The sequence below is a fragment of the Bacillus rossius genome, chromosome 5, assembly GCF_032445375.1.
Source record: "Bacillus rossius redtenbacheri isolate Brsri chromosome 5, Brsri_v3, whole genome shotgun sequence".
Taxonomy (NCBI): Eukaryota; Metazoa; Arthropoda; class Insecta; order Phasmatodea; family Bacillidae; genus Bacillus; species Bacillus rossius.
The window spans coordinates 39,950,794-39,965,520 of record NC_086333.1 but is presented as its reverse complement, the minus strand read 5'-3'; the positions used below and the strand labels follow the sequence as shown (position 1 = coordinate 39,965,520).

Genomic DNA, 14,727 nt, shown 5'->3' with positions numbered 1-14,727 from the left:
TTGATTTCATAGTATTTCAGGGTTTGAGAGTTTGATTGGCTCATCCCTATGGGTTTATCTTGATAGGATGAAAAATACCAGTCTGCTGTCGAAAGAATTCATATGAAGCCTTACAAGTAATGTCATACGCACACAGATCACGTCTAGAGTTATGGCCACAATAACGTTTACAGTCTTCAGATTTTTTTTATTAAGGTGGCCGCCTGGTCAGGCGCGTGAGCTCTAAAAGTTGGGGGCGCTTAGGGTGACACTGCCACGCGCATCACACGCTTCTTAGACTCTACGTGCCAGGCAGAGGCCTGGCGTACAGTCTTCGCTTCGGTGACGCTCCTCCATTAGACTTGTAGCGGTGACCCTATCATTTTATGTTTTAATATTAAAGTTAAAGGCTCCCCGGCTTTAAAGTTTCATATCTAAACATGTCTGTGAAAACACCCGTTTAGCCCTTTTCACTGTTAAAATATTACACATTATAGACGAAACCATGGCACGAAACTTGTACAGAAATATGCAAGGGCTCTTAAATCCTAATGGTAATGAGACAACTTTTATAAGTCGCGTGCGGTTTGCAAATGGCGCGTTAACCCCCGGAGTTCTGACGCCGTTCGGCGAACAGCCAGGCAGACAACTTAATTGTGGGGTTGGAAAAATAATTGGGTAGGGATCTGAAAAAAATTATTTGTCCTCGTGCCCCTGGTTTCTCTCGACGGCCCTGCTGGAAGTGGGAAACGTGGTGGATGTTGCCATGAACTAGTGGGCTTCCTCAAGGAACTCAATTTTCAACACATTTGAATGCCGTCATTGCTCCATCCTTATCTCATCACTCCTCGTTATCTAGCATGACCTCAGTGTCCATGAAAAGCTAAGCTATAATTCTTTCAATTATTCTTGAATCAACCAAATTTTCTGATGAAAATTTTGCTTGCAGAACTCTTAGCGTTAATGTGCCACTTAAAAACCGCTCAATATTTATTGAAGTGTCTGACTCGGATCAGTTATATTTAATGCCTTTTTCCTGTACAAACATTTTTTAAAACCACGTTCATTTGAATCAAGTAAAAAAAATTTAAAATTTGGTGTAACAATATACACTTTAAGAAATGAAAAAAAATAGGTATCGATAATTATAAATATGATAATTATAATAAATATAATAAAATAATAATAGATAATAATAAATATAATAATTATTATTTAACAAAACTGCGTTAACTGCGATAAGACTGGACAGCAGTTTTCTTCCTGACGCGTAGAGGCGAAGAAACGTGTGATGCGCGAGTCAGTGTACGCCCTTAGTGCCTCCTCGCGCTTTTAGTACGCTACGTACATACTGACAGTCCAGGTGATAATGACATCTAATGGAAGTGAAGGTGGTAGTGTTATTAACGGCAGGAGTAGAACTGGTAGCCACGATAATGGGTAGTAATAGTATTGGCAGAAATAGCCATACCACTGGCAATCCAGGTGATGGTGAAATCCAATGAAAGTGGAAGTGGTAGTGTTAGCTAATGGAAGTGATGGTAATGTCCATGTATACAGTAACGGACCAGGGGATGGGAGTGAAGGTGGAAGTGGTAGTGTTAGCTAATGTAAGTGATGGTAATGTCCATATATACAGTAACGGACCAGGGGATGGGGGATGGGAGTGAAGGTGGAAGTGGTAGGTTAGCTAATGGAAGTGATGGTAATGTCCATGCATACAGTAACGGACCAGGGGATGGGAGTGAAGGTGGAAGTGGTAGTGTTAGCTAATGGAAGTGACGGTAATGTCCATGCATACAGTAACGGACCAGGGGATGGGAGTGAAGGTGGAAGTGGTAGTGTTAGCTAATGGAAGTGACGGTAATGTCCATGTATACAGTAACGGACCAGGGGATGGGGGATGGGAGTGAAGGTGGAAGTGGTAGTGTTAGCTAATGTAAGTGATGGTAATGTCCATGTATACAGTAACGGACCAGGGGATGGGAGTGAAGGTGGAAGTGGTAGTGTTAGCTAATGGAAGTGATGGTAATGTCCATGTATACAGTAACGGACCAGGAGATGGGAGTGAAAGTGGAAGTGGTAGGTTAGGTAATGGAAGTAATAATAATGTTATTGGTTATAATGGCCACGTGTACAGCTAATAATGAGATCTAATGAAAATGGAAGTGGTTGTGTTATCTAATGGAAGTGATGGTAATGTCCATGTATACAGTAACAGACCAGGGGATGGGAGTGAAGGTGGAAGTGGTAGGTTAGCTAATGGAAGTGATGGTAATGTCCATGCATACAGTAACGGACCAGGGGATGGGAGTGAAGGTGGAAGTGGTAGGTTAGCTAATGGAAGTGACGGTAATGTCCATGTATACAGTAACGGACCAGGGGATGGGAGTGAAGGTGGAAGTGGTAGTGTTAGCTAATGTAAGTGATGGTAATGTCCATGTATACAGTAACGGACCAGGGGATGGGGGCTGGGAGTGAAGGTGGAAGTGGTATGTTAGCTAATGGAAGTGATGGTAATGTCCATGTATACAGTAACGGACCAGGGGATGGGAGTGAAGGTGGAAGTGGTAGTGTTAGCTAATGGAAGTGATGGTAATGTCCATGTATACAGTAACGGACCAGGGGATGGGGGATGGGAGTGAAGGTGGAAGTGGTAGGTTAGCTAATGGAAGTGACGTTAATGTCCATGTATACAGTAACGGACCAGGGGATGGGGGATGGGAGTGAAGGTGGAAGTGGTAGTGTTAGCTAATGGAAGTGACGGTAATGTCCATGTATACAGTAACGGACCAGGGGATGGGAGTGAAAGTGGAAGTGGTAGGTTAGCTAATGTAAGTGATGGTAATGTCCATGTATACAGTAACGGACCAGGGGACGGGAGTGAAGGTGGAAGTGGTAGTGTTAGCTAATGTAAGTGATGGTAATGTCCATGTATACAGTAACGGACCAGGGGATGGGGGCTGGGAGTGAAGGTGGAAGTGGTAGGTTAGCTAATGGAAGTGATGGTAATGTCCATGTATACAGTAACGGACCAGGGGATGGGGGATGGGAGTGAAGGTGGAAGTGGTAGTGTTAGCTAATGGAAGTGACGGTAATGTCCATGTATACAGTAACGGACCAGGGGATGGGAGTGAAGGTGGAAGTGGTAGGTTAGCTAATGGAAGTGACGGTAATGTCCATGTATACAGTAACGGACCAGGGGATGGGAGTGAAGGTGGAAGTGGTAGTGTTAGCTAATGTAAGTGATGGTAATGTCCATGTATACAGTAACGGACCAGGGGATGGGGGCTGGGAGTGAAGGTGGAAATGGTAGGTTAGCTAATGGAAGTGATGGTAATGTCCATGTATACAGTAACGGACCAGGGGATGGGAGTGAAGGTGGAAGTGGTAGTGTTAGCTAATGGAAGTGATGGTAATGTCCATGTATACAGTAACGGACCAGGGGATGGGGGATGGGAGTGAAGGTGGAAGTGGTAGGTTAGCTAATGGAAGTGACGTTAATGTCCATGTATACAGTAACGGACCAGGGGATGGGGGATGGGAGTGAAGGTGGAAGTGGTAGTGTTAGCTAATGGAAGTGACGGTAATGTCCATGTATACAGTAACGGACCAGGGGATGGGGGATGGGAGTGAAGGTGGAAGTGGTAGGTTAGCTAATGGAAGTGACGGTAATGTCCATGTATACAGTAACGGACCAGGGGATGGGAGTGAAGGTGGAAGTGGTAGTGTTAGCTAATGTAAGTGATGGTAATGTCCATGTATACAGTAACGGACCAGGGGATGGGGGCTGGGAGTGAAGGTGGAAGTGGTAGGTTAGCTAATGGAAGTGATGGTAATGTCCATGTATACAGTAACGGACCAGGGGATGGGAGTGAAGGTGGAAGTGGTAGTGTTAGCTAATGGAAGTGATGGTAATGTCCATGTATACAGTAACGGACCAGGGGATGGGGGATGGGAGTGAAGGTGGAAGTGGTAGGTTAGCTAATGGAAGTGACGTTAATGTCCATGTATACAGTAACGGACCAGGGGATGGGGGATGGGAGTGAAGGTGGAAGTGGTAGTGTTAGCTAATGGAAGTGACGGTAATGTCCATGTATTTCAGTAACGGACCAGGGGATGGGAGTGAAAGTGGAAGTGGTAGGTTAGCTAATGTAAGTGATGGTAATGTCCATGTATACAGTAACGGACCAGGGGACGGGAGTGAAGGTGGAAGTGGTAGTGTTAGCTAATGGAAGTGACGGTAATGTCCATGTATACAGTAACGGACCAGGGGATGGGAGTGAAGGTGGAAGTGGTAGTGTTAGCTAATGTAAGTGATGGTAATGTCCATGTATACAGTAACGGAGTGAAGGTGGAAGTGTCGCCCGGCACGGAGGTGACTGGACGCTCCTGCCCGCAGTCCGTGAACGGCACCGACGCGCAGGACGTGCCGCTGAGGACGCTGAGGTCGCAGCTGGGGCTGGTGTCGCAGGAGCCCACCTTGTTCGACCGCACCATCGCCGAGAACATCGCCTACGGGGACAACGACCGCGCCGTGCCCATGGAGGAGGTCATAGAGGCCGCGAAGAAGGCCAACATCCACAGCTTCATCACGTCGCTGCCGCAAGTTAGTATGCCATCGTCGCTCGACCGCGGCACCATGCAGCAGGGGCCCTGGAGGGTTGAAACCTCTTCTTTGGATCACTTATTCTACAGACAAATATAAAAATTCACGAAATTCAACATCGCTTTCCCGATGTCGCGAGTTACAAACCCACCTTGCTTTTATTTTTTAAGAGACCACTCCAGTGTTTCAGGGGCACTACGCAACCCGCGTTAATCTCATAACAGTCAATGCTATTTTCATTTTGCTTATAACTAATTAACTAGTATAGATTTCGAAATGATGCTTGCTTGATACGTAAGACAACGATGCTCTTATCAAAGCCCCTTTCTTCAAAAAGGTGCATAAATTATGGTTTTATATTAATCTTTACTAATATGCAAAAGTTTATTGTCTAGGTTTGAACCATAATTTATGCACATTTTTGAAGAAAGGGGCTTTGATAAGAGCATCGTTGTCTTACATATCAAGCAAGCATAATTTCGAAATCTATATTAGTTAATTAGTTATAAGCAAAATGAAAATAGCATTGAATCTTATGAGGTTAACGCGGGTTGCTTAGTGCCCCTGAAACACTGGAGTGGCCTCTTAATGCAGTGCGCTAGAACGTAAAGTTCAAAATATCTCTCCCTTTCTTCCATTCCTCTCTAGAATTGAAAATTTGTCTTCGCTCCTGAGAATTTCGGCTACAACGTGCAGTGCGAGCTATGCACTACATTACACGGCTATGCTAACTGTTGGGCGTAGTTTTTCTTTTATACATTTCAAGCTCTTGTTTGGTGAATAGTGGAACTGTTATTAGGTTCATTGTACCATGGGTGACATAATGTTATTTATTTGGCTTGGGTAACATAATGATAATTATTTGGCGTTGGTGACTACATGCAGGAAGCCGCAACAAATTCAAAAGGTTTGGAAAGGAATTTTCGGTGTAATATCACACTGAAAATTTAAATAAAAGGTAAACAAAAAATAATAACCTTTGTTGTAAAATTAACAAACAAGAAAAATAGAGGTTGATTTCTCTTTCTTTAAAAGACTTGATATAATTTTTTTATAAATGAAATATGGCCGGTCAGGAATATTCAAACAACGTTATTGGTGAATCCAATAGTATAAACAATAAACTAAGGGGGCTCTCCGACTGTCTAATATATGTACCATGAGTATTGCCCTACATATACAGTGTCAACCCTCGAACAGGTGTCTATTCACCCAAGTAGAAATGTTTAACAATGCCCGTAGCAAAAATACAAGATACAACTTAAGACTTGATAATTTACAATGATTTCCTTTGTTTTACTTGTATGGGCGCCATTCTGATTTAAGCCTCTGAATGATATAGAATTGATAGCTATTGAAACAAGATTATTATATTTTCACACAAATTGACCCAACATGAACATGTACACTGATATAAGAACTATTTTTTTTAGCAGGTAGTTTATGAAGTGTTTATGTCACTTACAACTAAATACCAGTATAATATTCCGAAAGCGAATAAATCCAAATTTTAAAGACCAATTAAGAAAAATTGCGTTAATATTTATACACTTCTAATATAAATTCACTGTTTATATCCCAAAATATCAAACCAAAAATAATTAATATGGTTAATTTAGTGGTTTAAGAGTTGAAGTTAACTTTTCTTTCAGTAGTATATAAAATTATACAATGCAGTTTTACTAGAACTAGACATCTGGGTAATCATAAGTACCTGTTAATAAACAAGGAAAAATTAGTTAGCAATTCCAATTTACATTCGAATATTGGAAACTATCTGAATCATTCGTCATCAATTTGCATGATTTAAAAATAACGTAACTTACAGGAGAAATTTAACAATGTCAAAATTAAAGTTAAAATAAAAATACAAAGGTAATTTGATACGATTTGTGTTGAATAATTGCGATTCAGTACAATATTTTATGAGAAAATTTGTATGTAAGTAATACGAATATTTTACGCGGTCTGTCAACAGTATAAACGTCAAACATTACTCGGCTTATGATCCTACAGACCTTCTTACTAATGCCTTATACACGGCTGTATTAGTTCCGCACAACGACGTGGCACTGCAGAAGGTCTAATTCCACAGTCGTCTCGGAATTCGGGAGTAAAATGTCGTCCTTTCTTCCTTCAGTGGTTGGACTGGATAACGAGAAACTGCGACTCCGGAATAGCAGCCACCCTTCCTTCGTAGTTGATTCTGATGCTCGGGTCTATGCCGACAGCTCAGGGCTCGGCATCCGACATCGTCCTTCCTTCCTTCGTCAAGGATAGGATAGGGAATTATGTAGAATTAGTTGTACTGAACTGTCTTCTTGAAACATAATACAATTACTCATATAATCAGTATCGTTTCCGTGGATTTAGTATTTGTAGACTTTACAGGAACATTTGTAGTTCAACTTCAGCGTGGACTATTCGCTTGACGAAAACATATGCTTATAGCATGATTGTTCTTAAATTATTCAATATATCGTCTTAGTTCTTATTATCCAACTATAGTTCAACATCGAATATCAATTGCTAAACTGTTTCCGTATATTTATTATTACATGATTAAAAACTGGATCACAAAAAATTAGCTTTTATTCGACTAATACGATTTCCTTCTATAATTTTTTTTTCCTTCTTGTTGATCGGAGCGGCGATATTCTGTTTTCTTTACAAAATATATGCTGAATCTTTCTAATCGAAATTAACAAATGATGACGACCAATCACAGTAGCTTTTATAAATTCGCAGCAATTCACAATTTTGAAGCTACACATTAAATAATGTTTTTTTTTCTAAAAAATTAACAAAATAAATACTTACGGTCATTTTGTGTACAAAATATGAGAGAGTTAAACTATCAAAATATCATTATATACTAACTATTTTCAATTTGGAGTTATTGCTAGCTCGAAACAATGTTTCACATCGGTGGTTGTGAATATTAAACATTTCACAGCAAAGAAAACATCCTTATGAAAATACGCATGAAACACAGAGAACAAAAATACTCGACTTACGTTGGAACGAAAAAACAAAGTACATGGCCACAGCAATATTAATAATTCAGTGCCGGATGAACTCGTTACTACGAAGGTGTAGGTTAACACTTAATAGTTCATTATTTAAAAAAAAAAAAAACAATTCCTTTTTGAATGGTTGGTACGCCCGTGGGCGGGCGCGCGCGACGAGAGTGCTCGATGGGCGCCGTGTCTGCGGCAGGGCTACGACACGAGGCTCGGCTCCAAGGGCGCGCAGCTGTCCGGCGGACAGAAGCAGAGGATCGCCATCGCCCGGGCGCTGGTGCGCAACCCGCGCATCCTGCTGCTGGACGAGGCCACGTCAGCGCTGGACACGCACAGCCAGAAGGTGAGCGCACAGCCAGAAGGTGAGCGCACAGCCAGAAGGTGAGCGCGCCGCCAGAAGGTGAGCGCGCCGCCAGAAGGTGAGCGCACAGCCAGAAGGTGAGCGCACAGCCAGAAGGTGAGCGCACAGCCAGAAGGTGAGCGCACAGCCAGAAGGTGAGCGCACAGCCAGAAGGTGAGCGCACAGCCAGAAGGTGAGCGCACAGCCAGAAGGTGAGCGCACAGCCAGAAGGTGAGCGCACAGCCAGAAGGTGAGCGCGCCGCCAGAAGGTGAGCGCGCCGCCAGAAGGTGAGCGCGCCGCCAGAAGGTGAGCGCACAGCCAGAAGGTGAGCGCACAGCCAGAAGGTGAGCGCACAGCCAGAAGGTGAGCGCACAGCCAGAAGGTGAGCGCACAGCCAGAAGGTGAGCGCGCCGCCAGAATGTGAGCGCACAGCCAGAAGGTGAGCGCACAGCCAGAAGGTGAGCGCACAGCCAGAAGGTGAGCGCACAGCCAGAAGGTGAGCGCACAGCCAGAAGGTGAGCGCACAGCCAGAAGGTGAGCGCGCCGCCAGAAGGTGAGCGCACAGCCAGAAGGTGAGCGCGCCGCCAGAAGGTGAGCGCGCCGCCAGAAGGTGAGCGCACAGCCAGAAGGTGAGCGCACAGCCAGAAGGTGAGCGCACAGCCAGAAGGTGAGCGCACAGCCAGAAGGTGAGCGCACAGCCAGAAGGTGAGCGCACAGCCAGAAGGTGAGCGCACAGCCAGAAGGTGAGCGCACAGCCAGAAGGTGAGCGCACAGCCAGAAGGTGAGCGCACAGCCAGAAGGTGAGCGCGCCGCCAGAAGGTGAGCGCACAGCCAGAAGGTGAGCGCACAGCCAGAAGGTGAGCGCGCCGCCAGAAGGTGAGCGCACAGCCAGAAGGTGAGCGCACAGCCAGAAGGTGAGCGCGCCGCCAGAAGGTGAGCGCACAGCCAGAAGGTGAGCGCACAGCCAGAAGGTGAGCGCACAGCCAGAAGGTGAGCGCACAGCCAGAAGGTGAGCGCACAGCCAGAAGGTGAGCGCACAGCCAGAAGGTGAGCGCACAGCCAGAAGGTGAGCGCACAGCCAGAAGGTGAGCGCACAGCCAGAAGGTGAGCGCACAGCCAGAAGGTGAGCGCACAGCCAGAAGGTGAGCGCACAGCCAGAAGGTGAGCGCACAGCCAGAAGGTGAGCGCACAGCCAGAAGGTGAGCGCACAGCCAGAAGGTGAGCGCACAGCCAATGCGCCGGCCCGTCGCGTCGGCGCGCGTTCTTCCTGGTCCGAGGCCCGGCCAGGGCGCGCGTGTGAGATGGCATTCCGTCTGCTCGCCTCTAACAATTTTGAATCCGCCACTCGGTGAAGAAATAGTTATTTGAAAATTAAATTACACGCAGGGCCGGTGCAAGGTAAATTGGTGCCCTAGGCGAAAAACCTTAATGCCCCCCCTCCCCTCCCAAAAGACACCCCAAAAAAAAAAAAAATTCCTTACCTCAAAATAAGTTACATCACATTAGCCTAAGATTTTGTCAACAATCAAATGTAAGCAGGCTTGTGTTTTTTATTACTTTTTTACTTATTAAAAATCATAAACAGGTCACCGTGGACTTTAAATTATTACTTATATCAATATAAACATTCCAAACTGTTACAAAAATCCATTTTCATCTAGTTTCAATGATCGTTAAACATATTATATCAGCTGTTATGTTTCGTGCTGCGCCGCCCCCAGCTACTTGGCGCCCTAGGCGGTTGCCTAGTTCGCCTATATGGACGCGCCGGCCCTGATTACACGTAATCTCGTCAGAAATAAGTCACTAATTCAATTTAATACAATTTCTTGGATACATAGTTTGTACTAGGTGATTACATCTATAAAATTGGCAATGTGTTCGATTTTGATATAATTACTTTGAGGATTCTTGAGAAACCTGCACTTTGCACTCTAAGATAACTGGTGGAAAGAATATCAAGCCCTAAAAAATTGTCATTATAACTGCAGCGACAGAAACGCATAGTTATACAACCGGCCTAAAACTCTGAGATTTGTACATTTCTGCAACGTCATCAATTGGGCCACACTTGATATTCAAAGCCCCCTACCTTCCCAAAGTAGTTTAAAACCAATCAACAGACACAAAATGGTCCGATAAAATTGAGGCCATTCAAAAGTGAAATGTCTTCTCTCCAGCCTAGACGAGCCACAACACTATGACATGGACTCCCTAACCAGTCACCGCTTTAACCGCACAAGCTTTAACAAGCATAAGCTTTAACCGGAAACCTTTTAACTGGCCTCCGTGTTAACCTGTCTTGAGTTTGAGACGATGATTATGTCTCAGGGACCTGTCACGATTGGTTTCTAGCCCCTAGCCTAACGAGTTTATACTATAGTGAGGCCTAATATGTATTTATACTGCAAGTATGTTATGTAAATACATAAGTCTACAGTAACATGTGCGAACATAATTTTTTTCCCCCAACTTAAGAAGTACTATAATGGTAAGTTTTCTTAACCATACTTCATCCTGTCACTATATAACAATATAGTAGAGTATATACTTATTTTCTTACCGATAAGTTACAAACTTAAAAAAAAAAAAAGTTTGAAAGAGGATTTCAATGCAGTTAAGAAAGCAATGTTATCGTCCAAACGCGGTTATCTGGTTTGGTTCCTAGTCCCAAATAAGGCCGGTTAAGAGGGAGTCGTTATAGAAATTTTGCGAGTCGTCGGGTCCACGGAATTTTCAGGACTTGGTCTTACATCAGAACATAAATGAAATATTAATGAAAAATTGCCTTTGTAAAATATATGTTTTGTTAATAATGTTAAACATGTAATTAAAATTAAGTTTTTAACCTATGCTATTGTATGGAAAAATTAACATAAATTTACCGTGAAATTACCATTAATATATATATTTTTGTAGACAACACGTGTAGGAATGTGATATTTGAATGGTTAAGTTGCCATGCAATCAGGGGCGTAGCCAGGGGGGGGGGTGTTTTGGGTGTCCAAACACCCCCCGAAATATTAATATATATATATATATATATATATATATATATATATGTACGTATGACAAAATTTACACTTGTCTAGCTGTTGCAAATGCACTTAGATGAAACTAAGAAAGAACCCTTTAGCCGATAACCCTTAATATTCAGCAATGAGTTTTCAACAGTGTCTCGTTAAAAATATCATAAAGTCGGGACACAAATTTATGTTATTTAAAGCCAATATTTTAATTACGAAAGTGCTTAAATAGCACCTATACCCCCCTCCCTAGTACGGGGGCAGGGTGTAAGTAAACACCCCCCGAAAAGAAATCCCGGCTACGCCCCTGATGCAATTGTATCGGGGGTATGCTTCTGTTCGGAGGACGGGGGGCTGAGAAGTGGCGTGGTCGCGCAGGTGGTGCAAGAGGCGCTGGACAAGGCCCAGGAGGGCCGCACCTGCATCACCATCGCGCACCGGCTCGTCACGGTGCAGCAGGCCGACGTGATCTGCGTCATCAGCCAGGGAGTCGTGGCGGAGGCGGGCTCGCACGCCGAGCTGCTGGCCAAGGGCGGCCTCTACAGCCAGATGGTGAAGCAGGCGGCGCCGGCCAAGTGACGGCCATCGCCACTACCGCACAAGGCGGGGCCTACCGCCACCTCCCTCCCACCAGCTCCTCCTCTTCGCTATCCCGCCAATCATAGTCCTCATTCAGTAGCACAGTACTGGCCGCGCAGTATAGGAAGTGTGCTGTGGGCGAGGTCTGCAGCGTAGATATAGGAGGAATCCCTGTGGCTTTGTAAGCCGCCATCATTCATCATATGCTACGGGGGTGGAGCCTACTGCCATCTATAAACCACTTACTCCTCCTCATCGCTCTCCGGCCAAACATAGTCCCCATCAGTAAGTAGCACAGTCCTGGCCACGGATTAAGTGTGATGTGGCTTTGGAAGCTGTCATCATTCATCATATGCTACGGGGGTGGAGCCTACTGCCATCTATAAACCACTTACTCCTCCTCATCGCTCTCCGGCCAAACATAGTCCCCATCAGTAAGTAGCACAGTCCTGGCCACGGATTAAGTGTGATGTGGCTTTGGAAGCTGTCATCATTCATCATATACTATGGGGGTGGAGCCTACTGCCACCTACAAACCACCTACTCCTCCTCATCGCTCTTCGGCCAAACATAGTCCTCATCAGTTGCACAGTACTGGCCACGGATTAAGTGTGATGTGGCTTTGAAAGCTGTCATCATTCATCATATGCTACGGGGGTGGAGCCTACTGCCACCTACAAACCACCTACTCCTCCTCATCGCTCTTCGGCCAAACATAGTCCTCATCAGTAGCACAGTACTGGCCACGGATTAAGTGTGATTTGGCTTTGGAAGCTGTCATCATTCATCATATACTACGGGGGTGGAGCCTACTGCCACCTACAAACCACCTACTCCTCCTCATCGCTCTTCGGCCAAACATAGTCCTCATCAGTAAGTAGCACAGTCCTGGCCACGGTTTAAGTGTGATGTGGCTTTGGAAGCTGTCATCATTCATCATATACTACGGGGGTGGAGCCTACTGCCACCTACAAACCACCTACTCCTCCTCATCGCTCTTCGGCCAAACATAGTCCTCATCAGTAAGTAGCACAGTCCTGGCCACGGTTTAAGTGTGATGTGGCTTTGGAAGCTGTCACCATTTGAGCATGTGCTATCGGGCCAGGGCCTTCTGTCTTTTTCATCCCGCCTGCTCCTCCTTTTTTCTGGCTGTCCGGCCAATCGTAGTACTTTATTTAGAGATGCAGTACTGCCATGCAGTATGGGAAGAGTGCCGCATGCGTGGTCTGCAGCATAGAAATAGGTGGGAACTTTACCGCTTTGGAAGCGGCCACCAATCACCAGGGACAATTTTATGTGGGGCCTACTGCCACTTTGCACTCACTCGCTTTCCACCGTCCTACTTCTTGTTGTCCGGAAAATATAGTCGTGATTCAGTAGCCCTGTTTTGGCTGCGCAACTTAGGTAGGGTGCTGCGGGCGTGTTCTGCAGCGAAGCATAATAAGACGTAGCTGGGCGGCTTTGGAAGTTGCCACCAATCAGCACATGCTATGGGGGCGGGGCCTACTGCCACCTCCCACATACTCGCTCCTCCTCCTTGCTGTCGGGCCATTAGTTGTCCTCATTCAGTAGCGCAGCACTGGCCACACTATCTGAGAAGAGTGCCGTCTGCACTATAGGGATAGAAGGAAGCTCTGCGGCTTTGGAAGCTGCCACCAATCACCAGGCATTTTGGAGGTGGGCGTACGGCCACTTGCCACTTACTTGCTCCTCCTACTCGTTGTCCGGACAAACATAGTCTTCATTCAGTTGGCCGCGCAGTCTACGAAAGGTGCCGCGGGCGTGGTCAACGGCACATAACTGGAAAGGAGGTCTGTGGCTTTAGAATCTGCTGCCTGATATGAACGCGGAAGTATCACTGCGCTGTCTCTTTCTTGGCTGCGTGTATTGTAGCTATTATAAGCTTGGCATTTATGTATTACCCGCTGATGTATATGTTTTCACAATGTTACTAATAAAATTAAACATTTACATCAAATTGTTTTGTATTTAACTGAACGTGTTTTGGAGACTAGCTTAGAAATGTACTTTGGGTATCCCTTCTCTAGATCTCAAAATAAACATTGCATATCTACTAGAGAAGTATATGCAGCTTTCAATACGGATCAATTATTATTTAAATCGTGTAAGGTAACAAAGACATCAAATTTGACTTTAATACATGAAATCTGATAAAAAGTGGATTTTAAGTAGTATCCAGCCAAAACTAGGAACTTTGTCTTTAATACAGCTTTCAGTATAATTTACTACAGGTTGAAAGGCTCTGTAACTAAAGGACATCTGTGAGTTAACATATGAGCAGCAAGAAAAAGGGACTTTTATCAAATGAATGAATAAACGAATGAGAAAATAATCGTATTAAATGGGGTTTAATATATCTTCTATATTCAACTATAAGAGATGGATGATGGGTAAAAATGTAAGTCGTAACTTCAACGGAATGGATTAATGGAGGTAATAGTATTATCATGAGAAAACCTACGAAGTCATTGAAACGTCCACCAAGTTTTTGTCTTGTGACTGAACTAGCTTTGACTGTGGTATTAATTGAAACATAATAACACTTGTGAAAGGCAATTGATTTGTCGACATGAACACTTTTATTTGAGAATAATTGTACATACAACACATTTTGATAGCAATTCAAATGTCATAAATTACTATAATTACATTTTGTTCAATTTAATACTTCATGTTTGTATTAAAGGGTTCGCGTCGCCCAATTTCTCATAAATATGCCTCAAATGGGCTCCTAACCAATTGGTAAGCAACACGATTATCGTATAGAAATATTGTATATGCCGATAATCGTGATAAGTAATATTTGTGCAACAGCTCCAGCGACCAAGGCTACCAAAGAAACATAGCCTTTGTATGAGAAACCCACCTGCCCATCATTTTGCGAAAATTAAGAAATCATTTGATTAAATGTTTCGGTCGTTTTGGGGATAAATTAAGAATACATTTCCCTAAGACTGATTTTAACGCTCTATCGGGATGCTAAGGTTTTGCTGTTAATGATAATATAAAAATAGTAATGCTCCTTTTTTTTTGTGTAGCTCATGTCCATGTATTGTATATTTACTTCCGTGCATCTTCACTCTGCATAAAACTGGTTTTATAAAGTTTATTTAAGCTAATCTGAACTTTTTAGAGTCATCTTCAATCAT

The 14,727-nt window shown here is 44.1% G+C and overlaps 1 protein-coding gene across 1 annotated transcript in view; it reads left to right on the top strand.

The window, feature by feature from the left end:
* LOC134532242 (multidrug resistance protein homolog 49-like) overlaps window positions 1-13,535 on the top strand; it is a 140,973-nt gene extending 127,438 nt beyond the window's left edge. Inside the window, exons 22-24 of the mRNA XM_063368663.1 lie at window positions 4,382-4,588; window positions 7,808-7,954; window positions 11,357-13,535. Of these exons, the coding sequence (XP_063224733.1) occupies window positions 4,382-4,588; window positions 7,808-7,954; window positions 11,357-11,557 (555 nt within the window). The 3' untranslated portion in view covers window positions 11,558-13,535. The remainder of the gene's footprint in view (window positions 1-4,381; window positions 4,589-7,807; window positions 7,955-11,356) is intronic.
* The last annotated feature ends 1,192 nt before the right edge of the window (window positions 13,536-14,727 follow it).